The sequence below is a fragment of the Gordionus sp. m RMFG-2023 genome, chromosome 1 (assembly GCF_954871325.1).
Source record: "Gordionus sp. m RMFG-2023 chromosome 1, tfGorSpeb1-WG-v2, whole genome shotgun sequence".
In the NCBI taxonomy this organism is placed as follows: Eukaryota; Metazoa; Nematomorpha; class Gordioida; order Chordodea; family Parachordodidae; genus Gordionus; species Gordionus sp. m RMFG-2023.
The window spans coordinates 24,856,151-24,871,739 of record NC_088775.1 but is presented as its reverse complement, the minus strand read 5'-3'; the positions used below and the strand labels follow the sequence as shown (position 1 = coordinate 24,871,739).

The following is a 15,589-nucleotide window of genomic DNA, read 5'->3' as shown; positions in this document are numbered from 1 at the left end:
ATGAAAGAAATTAAATGATAGAAAATGAAATTTAACGATTTGAAGTGGCATTTTTATTTTGCCACTAAAGACAAAAGCAACAATGAATAATAAGAATCATTTGTCCCATTTACATTCCCTAATAGGTTATCCTTAATCACGTGGAAACGGAGAAATTCATAGACATGTACTACAACTCATCGGTATCGGCGGCCAAAATAAGTTCTGCTTTTGCCGCCGTCTTCTCCTCGTCTATGTCCAGGTCAGGCACTTTCCTGGGAGGCGGTAGAGCCAGCCTAGGTGGAAACGACGACTCTATACTGTGGTTTTTCCGCGGGCCTCCCCGCTTGGCCCGCTCGATTTGGCGGTTTATCAAAAATCTTAAAAAAATCAAGCATATAAAGACTGCTAGAGAAAAGGAAGAGGAGGAAGCAGAGGCAAGGCGGCGCCAAGAGACAACTAAGGCACTCATACCCGCTTGGGGCAAGGAACGCATGCATCTCTCTCGCCTCAAATCGGCCATTAAATACGGGCAGAAAGAGGTTCGGATATTTAAAAAAAAGAATAATAACTCTTTTTTGCTTACCTATTACCAGAAACCTGCAAAGGTTTTGTTTTTAAAAAATTTTTGGCTCGGCCCGGATTTTTTTATAAAAAATTTTCGGCCTGTCCCGGCTGAGCCTTATATTTTCAGGTCCTGCTCGTCCCGGATTTTTTTTAAACTGCCCGGCCCCGATTTTTTTAAAATATATGGCCCTTCCCCGACTCGGGTATTTTTTAAAAAATTAAAATACGACCTGGCCGTGTAGACGGACCGTATTATATTACTGAGTTTGGAATATGAACAGAACCAGGTCATAGCTAAGTACTGATACTAGAATTAGAATCTCCTTTTAAGTTTTCTAGAAAGCGAGATTGGAACAGATTTTTTAAAATAAATATTTAAAGAATCAAAATAGGTGTAATCAAAAATTTATAGTATATTGTTCAAAATTCATCTTTATATATTGTATTTAGTGAACAAATTATCTAAAAAAAATTACATTTCTTCTAAACTGAGTTTGGACCGGGATCAGGACCCCTAAATTTTTGAAAGCTTACCTCTTTATGAATTTTTACCTAACACTTTGATTACCATAGAAGGATACCTATCCTTCTAGTTAAATCCGCATCATTTTTTTTCCCAACAATATTATTATATACATTTTTAGTTTAATATAGATATTTATAACTTAATTTTTGGGCTATTTTAAGTAGAATTTAAATCTCATTTAATCGGTTCCCTATTGCGTTGAAATAAAAATATTTAACTAGTTTATATAGGGAAGACTGGGCATCATGCGAGCCCTTCATATTTATTAAATAACTAGATAATAACACGTCAAGAATGACGGGGTTGAGGGGTAATTAGTTTGTGTATATGGTACTAAATATACTTTATTAATATATTTTATAAAAATATTAAAATTTAGGAGAAGAGGTAAATTTGTGAATCATACCTCATAAGATATTCTTAATTTGTAGTCGTCTTTCTTGATGGGCAAAATGAAAAATATATAACTAAGAGTACCTCCCATTAGTCAGCATTGCTGAGTCCTTTAAAAATGACGGGGAATGAGAATTTTCTCCTTACTCTTATAATAGTTGTTACATGTTATTTGAAAATAAAATCCAATTTTTATTCTTTATAACCCCCCCCCCCTTTCAGGCCAAGTCCAATCCATTAAAACTAAGTGTAAATACTATGTTTTGAGTCAAAATATATTTAAAGCTTTTACTTGATACCCATATCAATATTATTTGTTAAAATATTACTGATCACCTATGCCTAATATTTAATATTGGAAAAATCCCAAGCGAGGTTTAAGGCCATAATAATTTTGAAAAGTTTTTTCCAACACTAACCAAAGATCATAATAATTTTGGTGGTTGAGAACTGGAATAAAATAAGTGTAAATACTATGTTTTGAGTCAAAATATATTTAAAGCTTTTACTTGATACCCATATCAATATTATATGTTAAAATATTACTGATCACCTATGCCTAATATTTAATATTGGAAAAATCCCAAGCGAGGTTTAAGGCCATAATAATTTTGAAAAGTTTTTTCCAACACCAACCAAAGATCATAATAATTTTGGTGGTTGAGAACTGGAATAAAATATGACCTTGGTTTTTTGATCAGGCCAAGCCCAGGCCTACAAAAAAATTTGTTTTAGATCAATGCCTGATCCATAGTTAATAAAAAAAATTCCTTAGCGTCCAAGCATAATAATTTGAAAAATTTTTCCCTAGCCCAGCCCAATATAATTTATAAAAGTATTTTCTAAGCTCAGCCCATTATAATTTTAAAATTTTTTCTCAAACCTGGCCAACCGATAATAATTTTGAATTTTTTTTCCCAAGCCTGGAGCAATAAAAAAAAATTAATATTGATACTTTATCAAAATATAGTTTCATATATAAGAAGAATTATATTACAAAATTTAAGATAGAAGAGGGCTGAGTTGGAAAGAACGTTTGCCTATGGAACGTTAAGTTTGGGGATCGAATCTCGTTGATGTATAAAACTATTTTTAAAAAAATTTCTTTTTTAAAAAAAATTAATTTAACATTAGAGGTAAATAGTCTCCATCTATTTATTAACATTAAGATGATAGGAAAGTTGATAGAAAAATAAAATTAACATTAAAATGTATGAAAGTTGATAGAAAGAATAAAATTAACATTAAGATGATAGGAAAGTTAATAGAAAAAATTAAACAACATTAAGATTATGCGAAAACGTTCATTTCTTGATTACGGATGTTATATATGGGTCATTCCATGTCAAATGAGCAAAAAAAATGAGATTTTCGGCCGACCCCATTCGATTTTTTTAAAATTTAGTAAGCAAAGAAAGGTTAGTGTAGTTAAGAAATAGCCAAAATTTTAGCCTTGTAACATTTATATTTTTGGAGATATTAGGGTTCAAAGTGACAAAAATGACGTATTTTTACCATTATCTGCCTTCATTCAATTAAGCATATCTTAAAAACTATCTAATTGTAAATAACAAATTTAATATCAAAATTACGTACAAAGATTCTACTTTTCGATAAAAAAAAAAAAATTTTTTTTCAATTTCCGGCCATTTTATTAAATATATAAGGACTAAAAACTATTTTTTGAAAATAATACGACCTTCAATTTTTTAAAAAAATTTAGTAGACAACACTGAACTCTTCCTTTATATTTATAAAAAAAAATTGGTCTGGGATGAGGCCATCTTCATTCTCAAAATCGATAAAAATGTTTAGAAAAGTGTATAAATATTTTCCCGAAAGGGGGCGTCTTTGCATAAATTTATATTTAAATCAGTTTTTAATGGTTTTTCTTAGACTATTTGATATAGTTTAAAGGAGTATTTATCTTGTAAGTGAAAATAACAATAAATGGGGCTTTCATTCAATTATAGAAATTGCCTATCGATAAAAGAAATTCAATTTATTACTTTATTTATAATTTTAATATAACATATATTAATATTAATAAAATATATTCAACCAAATTTATACTTCTTGAATATATGAATAAGAATCTTTAGCATTTCATATATGGCGCCCTAAATATTAAAAATAATTGATATAATATAAATTTTAAAATCTAATATATAACTCACTTTTAAAAGATTCTAATTTTTCGGTAGCGCATTTACTTTCTTGTGACGACAATGTGTAACTACGGCCAGTAGCAGTTAACGGTGAAACTAATGTTAAGATATGACATTTTGGCAAGTATAGAGTGTCGTCTATACTTGTAAATGTAAAGGAATTAGAAGGTCCGGATGGGAGTAAAAACTTTATATATATTTCTTCCTCCTTTTGATTTTTCCCTAAAACTAAGGCTAACCACCAATTAGAATCATAAACACATGTTATATACCCTGATATCTCTCCAAAAATGATACTTTCATCATTATATGATAAATATTCTATATTACTTTCTATTGAATTGGAATACATTTTACTCTTAAATTGATGTAGACCTATCACCGTGTGAATTTTCTGTGTTCCAGGTATAGGTCTCGTTTTTGAAAACCTTTCCCTGAGTAATATTTCTTCGTGATCATAATTTTCTTGGGTCATATATTCAAAATATATGCCATTAATATTTTCTTTAGCGAACTCCATCAATTCATATGATGTGGTTATTTGCTTTGAGTAAGGTCTTTGTAAACTAGCTCTAGCGGCTAATCTTTTAACAGTGCCACCAATCCCATCACAAACACTTTTCCCATGTGCTGTAGCAGAAAAATGCCATTCCGCCTGTATCCCGAAATCCATCTCATGATGGCAAATATTAATAAAATTTTTACGATTTTTATACTGTGCAGCAGATCCATCGGAAAAATAAAAAATTTTATTTGGCATACAAATTTTATTAATTAAAAAATTTACCAATGTTTTTTGGAAATAATGTACTGCTATTGTATTGTGTTGCAAAGATTCGGATATCATTACATAATTTAGGCAACAAATATTGGCTAAATTATCTTTATAATATATAACAAAAGGGTGAACAGTGGATTGAGCTCTATTCCAATGATAACTTTGTACTTCATCAGTATAAAGCTATAGTTTTCTGAAAAATCACATAAAATTAAATATTGGCCTTTGTCTAAGTTCAATTTTAGATTTTTTTGATACAATGATTGTTGCGTTGAAATAAAAGAATGGGGTAATAAAGATTCCATTTTTTCAAAAAAGGCATTGATAAATTCATCTACTGGCTTGGTTATTGTTTCAAGAGTGGTTCTATCTACGGATAGCCATTGTTTGTATGTTATAAATTCGATGTCCTTAGAACGAAACAATATTTCTATTTGGTGGCGTAAATTTGTTGACCCTGGACAATTATCACATTTGCCCAAATAACAGGATGGTTGAGGCGGATTACAAATTATTAAGGGTAAAATATGTTTATATGTTTTAATGGGCAACATATCATCTTTGGTTAAATTGGGTAAATTTGATCCAATGATCATTAATTTAAAATTTTGGTGGTAGCTGCAAACACAAACATTATGTGTACCACTACCTCCTACGAGCATACAATTTTTTGGGCGAATGCTTGCAAATTTCGAAAAACCGATTTTAACATCAGGCCTTATTTCTTTAAAAAATATCAATTTATTTCAAATTATCTAAAATTAATCTCTTTTGTATTAGATATCACATAATGTTGTTCTCCTTTCTTACTTTTATTTTACATTATATAAAATGGTTATAATTTTACCACTAATTAATTTTTCGGAAAAAATATTCCGGGGAATGATGAGCCATACTTAGGAAAGATTGCATATATGCATTGGGCTGTTAGAACTAAATATTTTTTTTTCATCCAAAGATTGTATATTATTTATTAGATTTATTTAAGTAAAAATATTTAATAAAAATATATTTGATAATTTAAACAGATAATTTGATACTGTGAAAATCTAATTATTAACCCTTTGATGAAATGGCTAGGCTATATTTTTTAATTTTGATAGATTTTCACATATTAATAATTTATCTAAATCTGAAGCATCTTGACCTTGAGTATATAATGTGAAATATTTATTAAAATAAAATCATATATATAACATAAATTACCAAAATCTTTAACGTCTTCTGGTGAGGTATCTTGGGTATTATATAAAATTATCATTATAAATATTAAAAATAAAATATATAATCACATGATAGAAATTGCAATTGGCTTATTGCATAATGATTTTTATTGGACGAATATTTCTTAAAAGAATACTATTGCCTAAATTTGTTGTGACATACTGCATTTATATATATATATTATAGATATCACCCATACCCTCACTATCTTTAAAATTTTATCTATGGTATTGAATATATTTTTTTTATTTAAATTAAGTATAATTTTATATACAATAGGTTATATAAAAATAGTTATAGATCCTGTATTATTTCCGAAAAATATATAAGAGTAATACAGGATATGCATATGGACCATACAACAATGGTCCGTAGCACAACAGGTACTTCAGCAGATTTCACAATAGCCGAAGGAGTTCATCAAGGGTCGGCTCTCAGCCCACTTCTCTTCATTACAGTAATAGATGTATTAGCACAGTCTATACCTCAAACAGTCCCGTGGAATATGGTATTTGCAGATGATATTGTGATACTTGCCAAATCTAAGGATGAAATGAAAGAAAGATTAGTGAGTTGGATAAATATCCTAGAAAAGCACGGACTAAAAGTAAATAGAGAAAAGACGGAGTATATGATGATAGGAGGAGATGAAACAGAGAGTATTGATATAAATGAATGGCAGATATCGGCAATTGAAAGCTGCAAATATTTGGGCTCCACTATACAAACAAACGGCACAATAGAAAAATAGATAAAGAGTAAAATTAATCAAGGGTGGTTAAAGCAGAGATCTAATCTGGAGTGCTATTTGACAAAAGAATCCCACACAAAAGGGAAAAATTTACAGTTCCATAGTACAACCAACTATTCTATATAGTTCGGAAACATGGCCAACCAAGGAATTAGACGAGAGAAGTCTACAAACTATGGAGATGAGAATCTGAGGATTGCTGGGGTAACAGGAAAGGATAAAGTGCGCAGTATAAGAATACTAAGTAGTTTAAAGGTAGTGCCCATTAAGACTAAGTTAATGGTAAACAGACTTAGGTGGTATGGGTACACAATGAGAAGGCCTATGAACTACATAGGAAATAAGGTTGAGAGTTTGGAAGTGATGGGCAAACGTAAAAGAGGAAGGCCAAAACTTCAATGGGGCCATAAAGTTAGAGCCAATATAAAGAAGTATAAATTAGATAAAAGAGATTGTATGAATAACATAGAGTGGAGAGATAGGTTGAAGGAGCTTACCACCAGAAAAGGTGAAAGCTAAAGAGAAAAAAAATAAAAAAATAAAATAAAATAAAAAAAAATAAAATTAAATAAAATAAATAAAATTAAAAAAAAAATAAATAAAAATAGTTATAGATAATTAAAATTTATTATGTATTTATAAAAATGGCAACATTCGAAAAGTTATTTTTTGAGCAGATGCATGGGGTTCTGTAATTATCTATTAAGGCGAACCGAACCTATATAACTTTTTTTTCGGGTTCAGATTCTTTTATATATACAATATGTAATATAGGATCATATATGTGATGAGTAGCACTTTTCTTAGGGTGAACTTATCTTTAGTTATTTCACAATCAAAACATTAAAAAAACACTAGAACGGTTGCAAGAATTTGCGAATTTTTGTGAAAATCTAAATATTATTCTCCAGACATAACAATTAACAATGATTGATTTTATTAAAGCCTTTTTAAAACGGAAATCTGATCAGAACATGTCATATTAAATGGAAAAATTGGTACTTATAAAAGAGATTACATATAAATAACCATAGAATTAACTTCCGGACACGAGAATAAATTGACAGGATATATTTATGATTTTTAAAATTAAAAAATGCTTTCGATATAATGCATTATTTAATAAACTTATGATGATCTTTTAATCAATATGATCCTCTCTTTTAATCTATAATATTATAAAAGTGCGTATAACTAACTGTATTTATAATATTTATACAATTCGATTTTTCACATAATAGTTTGTATCTCATCCCAATTGTCAACAGCTCCTAGGAGCAATATGGGCTGAGGGGTTACCCGGTTACAGAAGGCGCAACTTATTATCTCGAACCCTTATAGTGCTTTCCATAGCCGCCGTTTTCCCCATCCTTTCTATATGCTACATATTGGCTCCTCACAATATGCCCGGGCGCGTCATGAAAAAACCTTTTATCAAATTCATATGCAACAGCGCTTCTTATATCACCTTTTTGGGTTTGAACTTATCAATTATTTATAAATAATATATACTTTTAGGCTACTCTCGCTTTCTCTTTTTAAAATTTATAGATATAATTTAATTTATTAATCGTACGAATAATAAGTGTTGTTGATTTTGGCATCTCAGCGGATTGAAAATATAACTATGATAGTTCAGGGTGAACAGCAGCACATCAAAAACGAACGCAGGGGTTCTCCGCCTACCAATTTTGAGTGGATGATATTGGCTTGGATAGCAGGTTTAAAAAAATTTATTTCCTAAAAAAGAATTTAATTTACTGTTTTTAGTCAGAAATTGCTACTTTTATAAATTTAAGCTTAATATATATCAGAGACCTGCAGAGGCACCATTTGCACGGCCCGGCCCGGTTTTCAATTTTTTAGGCCCGGCCCGGATTTAAAAATTTAAGGCCCGGCCCGGCCCGGATATTTTTTAAAAAAATTTTTATAGCCCGGCCCTGCCAGGATTTAAAAATTTCAGGCCCGGCTCGGAATTTTTTAAAATTATATTCGACCTGGTATATACAAAAATTCACCTATGAGGTATTTTACCATATTTTTCAGCGAGTATTATCGCTTATTATTTAAAAAATACATGTAAAAAGCTAATATTTTGAGAATATTATATTGAATTTATAAAAATTATAAAACTGTTATTTATAAAAATGGATATTTTGAGCATATACTATATTTTATATTGCATTTATAAAAATAAAACTAATATTCATAAAAATGGTAATAATATTTTGAGCATATACTATATTTTATATTGCATTTAAAAATAATAAAACTAATATTTAACTTATAAAAATGGAAAATATTTTGAGAATATAATATATTGTATTTAATTTATAAAATAAAAATAAATCGCTATTTAAAAAAATGCATGTATAATAAATAGTATTTTGAAAATATAATCTAATTGCACAATATTAATATAATTTATTTTATAATATAAATTTTTAACAAAAAAAGATAATTGTATTATTGTAAAAAAAAATAATGAAAAATGTTGGATTAAAAACTTTCATGACTCAAGATAAAATATAATAAATGCAATAAATATTTGACAGTTTGCAAAGTAAAAAACCAGCATGATTGAAGAAACCCTATACTCAAGAAAGATATTAAAAATTCACAAATTATCATGAAGATAGAGAAGCATATCTACCTTTTCAGGTTGAAGATTACTTCTTCTTTCTTCAAGAATTCTCCCAGTAGTGGAAAAATTCCGCTCACAGCTTGCACTTGAAGCAGGAATTGCTAATACCCGTTTTGCCAATTTAGCTAAAATTGGAAATTCGCTTTGATGAGCCGCCCACCACTCTAACAAATTATCCACCTTAAATGTTTCATCTATTTTTTTATTTATGTAATTATAATATTCATCATCGGGTATTGACATATTACCAGAATTACCATTGCCCCATTTGTCATAAAACGATTCAGTTTGTTTGACAACAGTCGTAATTTGACTGGTCGATGGTATTTCATTTACTTCCTGAGCCTCTTGTAATTTAATACAATCTTTTATATAGTTTTCCGTCATCTTGCGATCTGTCCCTGACAACATACGTAATTGCTTGAATTTGGGACAGAGAAAAAGAGAAATAAAATGATACTTGTGTAAAACAAATTTTTCAATTAAAAATGCTTTATATTAAGTAAAATCAATTTTATTTCTCCTTTTTCGCTTTGAAAGGTATTACAAACTTCAAGAAGTTCATAATACCAAATTACCACTTTAAAAAGAGTACAAGAGTCCGACTGTAACTCAACAATAGCTCTGTTAAAATTCTCAAGAATTTTGACTAGATCCTGAAGGATCGGAAAGTCTATAATATAATACTTTTCCGATCCCCCATGTTCTTGAAGAACTTTTATAATTTCTTCATTTTGAGAATAAACAGAATTGAGCATATTGTATTTAGAGTTCCAGTGGACTTCTATATCTTGATAAAGGGCCTTCAAATGCTCACATTTATTACTTTGTTTTAAATGCCCCACTAATATTTTAGTATTATCTATTGTTGATTTTATTAATGGGGCATTACTTTCCAAATATGAATTTCTTAAAATTGTATTTAATATATGACAAGAACAATTTAATCGTTCATTTAACTCCAATGCTTTTATAATATTTTTACCTTGGTCTGTAACAAATATTATATTAATAAAATCGTTAGTGTTAAAATTAAAATTATGAAAATTTTTTAATAGTTCATCCTTAACTACTTTGCTAGTCTTTGACACTTAATTTAGCGGTAAATAGGTTTCTCTTCACTAACTTCCAGTCATCTGATATATAGTGCATGTTAACTGTTATAAACGAGTTCTTTTTATGGTCATCGCACCATATATCAGTGGAAGCAGCCATAAATAGATTCTTGATTACTGGGGCAATAGTATCAACCAAAATGTTTCTTATTTTATTACATTTTTCTTTAAGGGGGCGTGATAGAGTGGTAGGATGTGAAATCAATGAGTTGATATCTATTTTACCATACTTTGCCCCAACATCGACTAGAGCCTGGCTGAATTCAAGAAACCCATTCCCAGCTATCATTTCGAAAGGTCTAATATCTTTTGCGCAAAGTGTTAAGGAATGATCTATAAATTTTTCTTTTAAATATTTTATATTACATTTATAGGTTGGTTTTTCAGGTGTAAAAAAAAATTTATTAATTTTCATGGATTTACCAATGTTTATAATTATAAGATAATATACTTGAACAATTCTTACATTGTGCGTAGCCAATGTTTTTTTTATTTTCATCTATGATGATGTTAAATTTAGCCCATATTTTAGATTTTAAAATATTATTTGTATTTCTAAATGAATAAATATTATTTTTAATTTTATTAATTATATCATTAGTATTTGGTGCCATGATATTCCTTTATTTGATTGTTTTGGTAAATATTCTAAAAATTTAGATATGAATTATAAAAAAATATATTAATAATACTTGAATATTGGGGCTTATTTAAGATATTCCTTTATTTGATTGTTTTGGTAAAATATGTTGTAATAATTTAGATATGAATTATAAAAAAATATATTAATACTTTGAATAAATTTGCAGGAAATTAATAATTAGATCGATCTGTGGGTGTTAGGTAGTGTTAACCATCACCCAATATTATATTAATCATAACTATAATATAAAATAATCTTATAACCATTAACTCATAATGTAAAAATTTTTATAAAAAATATTAAGGCCCGGCCCGAGTTTAACAATCGGATATATTTTAAAAAAAATTTTTTAGGCCCGGCCCGGGTATATTTAAAATATTTAAAATATTTAAAATAGGTCTCTGATATATATTTTAATGTATTCCTGTTCCTTTCTATCGATTCTATAATTTTTTATAATGAAATTGGATATTATCCGTCGCAAAAATCATATTCATCATATTATTTTCTTCAAAAAATTTAGTATTTTATCTACAAAGTTTCTAAGTCTTGCAGGGGCCATCAAGAACATCGAGTCTGAATATTTCCGCATGAGAGCAGTATATTGATATTATAATTTATTGTATTTATCCCTTGGACATTTTTAATAGCCATTTTATTTACTTGTGAGAATCCTTATAACCTTCTCATTAATATTGAAAACCCGCTCACATTGGTAAAAATAAATTTTCTTTCGTATAAGCTACATCCAAAACCAATTCATATATTCCTCTCGATATTTATTCGGATATTTCTCTAATTGAATGTAGTGATTGATACCCTTATAAAACTAAACCTAAATCCAAATAGTCACCTTTTGATTTGATATGTCTACTTCATATCTCTCTTTAATCATTTCACATAACTTTTTTAAGGATGAGGTGCAATCTAAGATTTAGTTTTTTGCATGCACTTGAGGGTAAGATATATTTTATTCCATTTTTAAGCTAAAAGTATTTTATATTTGTCACAGCTTTATAGCTTACTTTAAAACATGATGCTATATTTTTAATATTATCCTCGCGTCAATTATTAGAACTTTTGCAGCACTATCAATGTTTTTTTTCCTTGTTACTACCATATCTTCAAGACATTTTAAAAGATATACTTGTATCAATGACAAAAAGGACTGAAACCTTTAAATTATATATCGTTTGGTAATTCTATTTAATTTAAATTAATTCGGCAATTGTAATGAAATAAACTAATTAAAAAATAGGCGAAACAATTATAAAAAGTCAAAAAATTGTTTTGTAGTGTAGCATAATGAAAAAGAGAAAACGAATAATTAAAAAATGACATAAAAATAGAGATGAAGAAAATTGACAGGGAAAATAAAATTATTAAAAATCATATTTCAGGGTTATAAAATGGTCAACAATTTTTTTTTATTAAATAATTAAAAATATAACGCTTTTCCTTTTTTGATTGACACTTTTCTATTTTGATCGGCACTTTTTCTTTTATGATTGCCAATTTTTTTTTGATTGAGATTTTGGATGGGAAACCCTGTAAGGCATCTATTTATTTGTCAACAGTTTTTCAACCAACATTTTTTTAAAAAATATAATTATACAAATGATTCTTTTTAAAAAATGAGGAGTTTTACAATAATTTATTATCTCTGATCTTTATCTCTTAAATGCCGAAAAGGTTTAGTTTGGGGTGAAATAAAGCAACTTTGGGTGGAAGGATTTCAGGAGTACCTAGAAGATATGTGGAACGTCATTGATTTTATTACTAACGCCCTGTATATCGCTACCATAACTCTAAGAGTTCTTGCTTATTTGCAGGTATAGTCTTTCTTTCTTTTTATTTAATAATTTCGGAAACCAAAATATAATAAAATTTAAAATATATGACATACAGGTTCAAAAGGAAATATCGGAACATAACGAAGCCGCCTTCGCTCCTAGGAAAGATTGGGTGGCTAATGACCCGACTCTAATAAGCGAGGGTTTGTTCGCTGCTGCCAATATCTTCAGGTTTTAGTTTACATTTCAAAATAAAAGTATACAATTTGAATTTTAAAAAAATAGATATTTTCTTATCAATACGTTACCATTTCCTAATTATCAATCAAATCAAAATGATGCATAAAACTAGTCAATATAGCTTAACTTTATTTGCGAACCATTTTTTCGCTAATTATTCATTTACTGCGAATGTCATTTATCGTGAAGGGCTTTAGAGCAAGGTAATATTGCAAAGCTAATTCAGCGAAATTTTTGCCAAAACTTTTATAATGAAGGTAGAATCGTGAACCTATTAGCGGGAATTTATTAGCAAAACCTTTATAGCGATTCCATTGTTGCAATGCTTTACGCTGACATATGTTTTTTTTTACCTTGAATCAAAATTAATATCAATTTTCTTATGTTATGATTAAATAGAATTTTGAAATTTTTCTCTGTACGTTCTCTCTGGGCCATAATTGCAGAGTAAACATTTTGAGATCAGAGATATATTTATCGAGAAATTGAATCAAAATCTTAATAACTCTTAGAACGGTTCAAAGAATTGATCCTATTTGGAAATTTGGAAATTTTCTAATTAGCTTTGCAACATTCTACTGTCCTTCTTCAAATAATAGTTCACGTAATTATAAAATAAACCCTATGCTTAGCCAAGAGAATTCATCTTAAAAGCATTATTTCTTTTGGCCTATTTTATATGCGGAATAAACCTTAAGAAATTTCCCTTGTAGAGTTTATTTGTTTGTTATAAAATTCATTAAAATCGTTTTCCATTCGCTGCACCACTTTAAAAAGCGCTATTTTTTTAGACTTTATATATTATATCAGAAGACCTGCAGGCCTCAAGTTAAAATACACCCAGGCCGGGCCGAATATTTTAAATCGCGATTATTATATATAAAATAATAAAATAAAATATATTTAAAAATTGTTGTATAATTGAATAATATATCACATTCAATCACTTCTAGTATTTCCTATCATTTAAAAACTATTTTATCTAAATTAAAATAAATCTGAAAATTAAAAAATACTGGCTGGGCCAAAAAAATGTTTACACATCCCGGGCCTTTGCAATTGATATATCTTCAGGTTCGTCATTTGCAAGGCCCGGCCCGGATTTTTTTCTAAAAAGTTTTTTTGACCTTGCCCGGCCCAGATAATTTATTTTTAATTTTTATAGCTAATAGCGATCTGAAATATTTGGTTTTAAAATATACGGCCCTGCCCGCTTATTAATTTTAAAAAATTCAGGTCTCTGATATATACAAGTTAAAAAAAAATAATTTAAAAGAGGTTGCAAAGAAGATTAACCTAATTAAAATTCTTTGGTTATTGCCCTGTCTTTAATTAATTACTCTATATTTATAAATATTCCAGAGAAAAAGATTTTAAAATTTAATCTAAAATTAAATTATTTTAAAATATTTCTTATAGCAACCTGGTGAATTTATTAATATAATCACCAGCGCAAGATGCAAAAATTTTATACTTTAATTCTAAAGATACCAGTTATAATTTGGTATAAATAATTAACGCTCTACGTAAAATAATTAAGTTAAGAAATAATTTGATAAATATATATTGACGAAAATGGGAAATAATTCATGCCAGAATTACTAAAAATCACCCATTTAAGAATTTCTATATTTAATTTAACACGTCCTATTTAATTGCGAAGAAGCCTTAAATTCTGAATGTGGGTCAAAATATTTTTTCTTCAGTTTTAAGCTTGATATTTTAAATTAAAAAAAATTAAGAGTTTTATTTATTATTGTTTTAATTTTTCAATCTATTTTTTAAATCTATTAATCTGGCCTTTAAAGTAATTTATAGATAATATATTTGAACACTGCGATATTGTCTTCGCGATTGTGTCCTTCTCCATATTATTTTCATTATAGTTTTGCGATAATGACGTCGTTGCTAAGTCTTTACAATTTTTGATTCGTGATAATGGTTTTACTTTAAATATATTACTATAATGTTTAGATATACTATATTTGCCCAATAATTTTCTCAAATGTAGTTTTGCGATAAAACGTTCACTATAAAATTTTATCCAATAAAATTTATTCACTAAAATTAACATTCGCGATAAATGGGAAAAATGTTTCGCGGTAAATATCTGGCCCTATTGACATAGAACTGTTATATTTAAAGTATCTCATATTCAAAACACCATTTTAGGCCATGCATCTTTTCTAGATACATTTGACAGTATGCTTTAAAAACTCTGATAATATATGATTTATTTTCATTTACATAAAAAGCTCTTTAAAACTCGTTTATATCTTCACTGTGAATCCTTACCTGGGACCATTGCAAATCACCTTGGGTAGAATGACATTTGACGTCTTAAGATTTTCCATTATCATTCTATTAGTCGTAAGTATTTTTATCTGCAACTTTTCTTCTTTTTTTAATATATAAATTAAATTATTATATGGAATAGTAGGATCATTTCGTTATTTAATATTTTACTATAATTTTTTTATTCTGCAGTAAGAAGATTGGGGGGGGGGGCTCAATGACAAATCAAAGATATTTTATAACACTAATAATAATTTCGAATTATTATAAAATACTTTGATATTTTATATAAATCTATATTTTTCTTTGTGATATATTTCTTAAATTTTTTTTTTTAAACTTTATTATTTATTCATAATCATTAAATTACAGAGGATTAAAAAATATATATTAAAATGGATATATTAAAAATTAAATATAAAAAAAATAAATATATAATATATATATAATCTATGAAGACATTAAAAAGGACT

At 28.1% G+C, this 15,589-nt stretch overlaps 1 protein-coding gene across 3 annotated transcripts in view; it reads left to right on the top strand.

Annotated features, from left to right (window-relative positions):
- The window catches only part of LOC135924462 (short transient receptor potential channel 4-like), an 86,628-nt gene that overhangs the window by 58,225 nt on the left and 12,814 nt on the right, over positions 1-15,589 (top strand). For all 3 annotated transcript variants that reach the window (XM_065459542.1, XM_065459645.1, XM_065459592.1), the window contains 6 exons: positions 126-521; positions 7,628-7,862; positions 7,973-8,107; positions 12,481-12,620; positions 12,697-12,812; positions 15,077-15,191. In XM_065459542.1, coding sequence (XP_065315614.1) covers positions 126-521; positions 7,628-7,862; positions 7,973-8,107; positions 12,481-12,620; positions 12,697-12,812; positions 15,077-15,191 — 1,137 coding nt within the window. The remainder of the gene's footprint in view (positions 1-125; positions 522-7,627; positions 7,863-7,972; positions 8,108-12,480; positions 12,621-12,696; positions 12,813-15,076; positions 15,192-15,589) is intronic.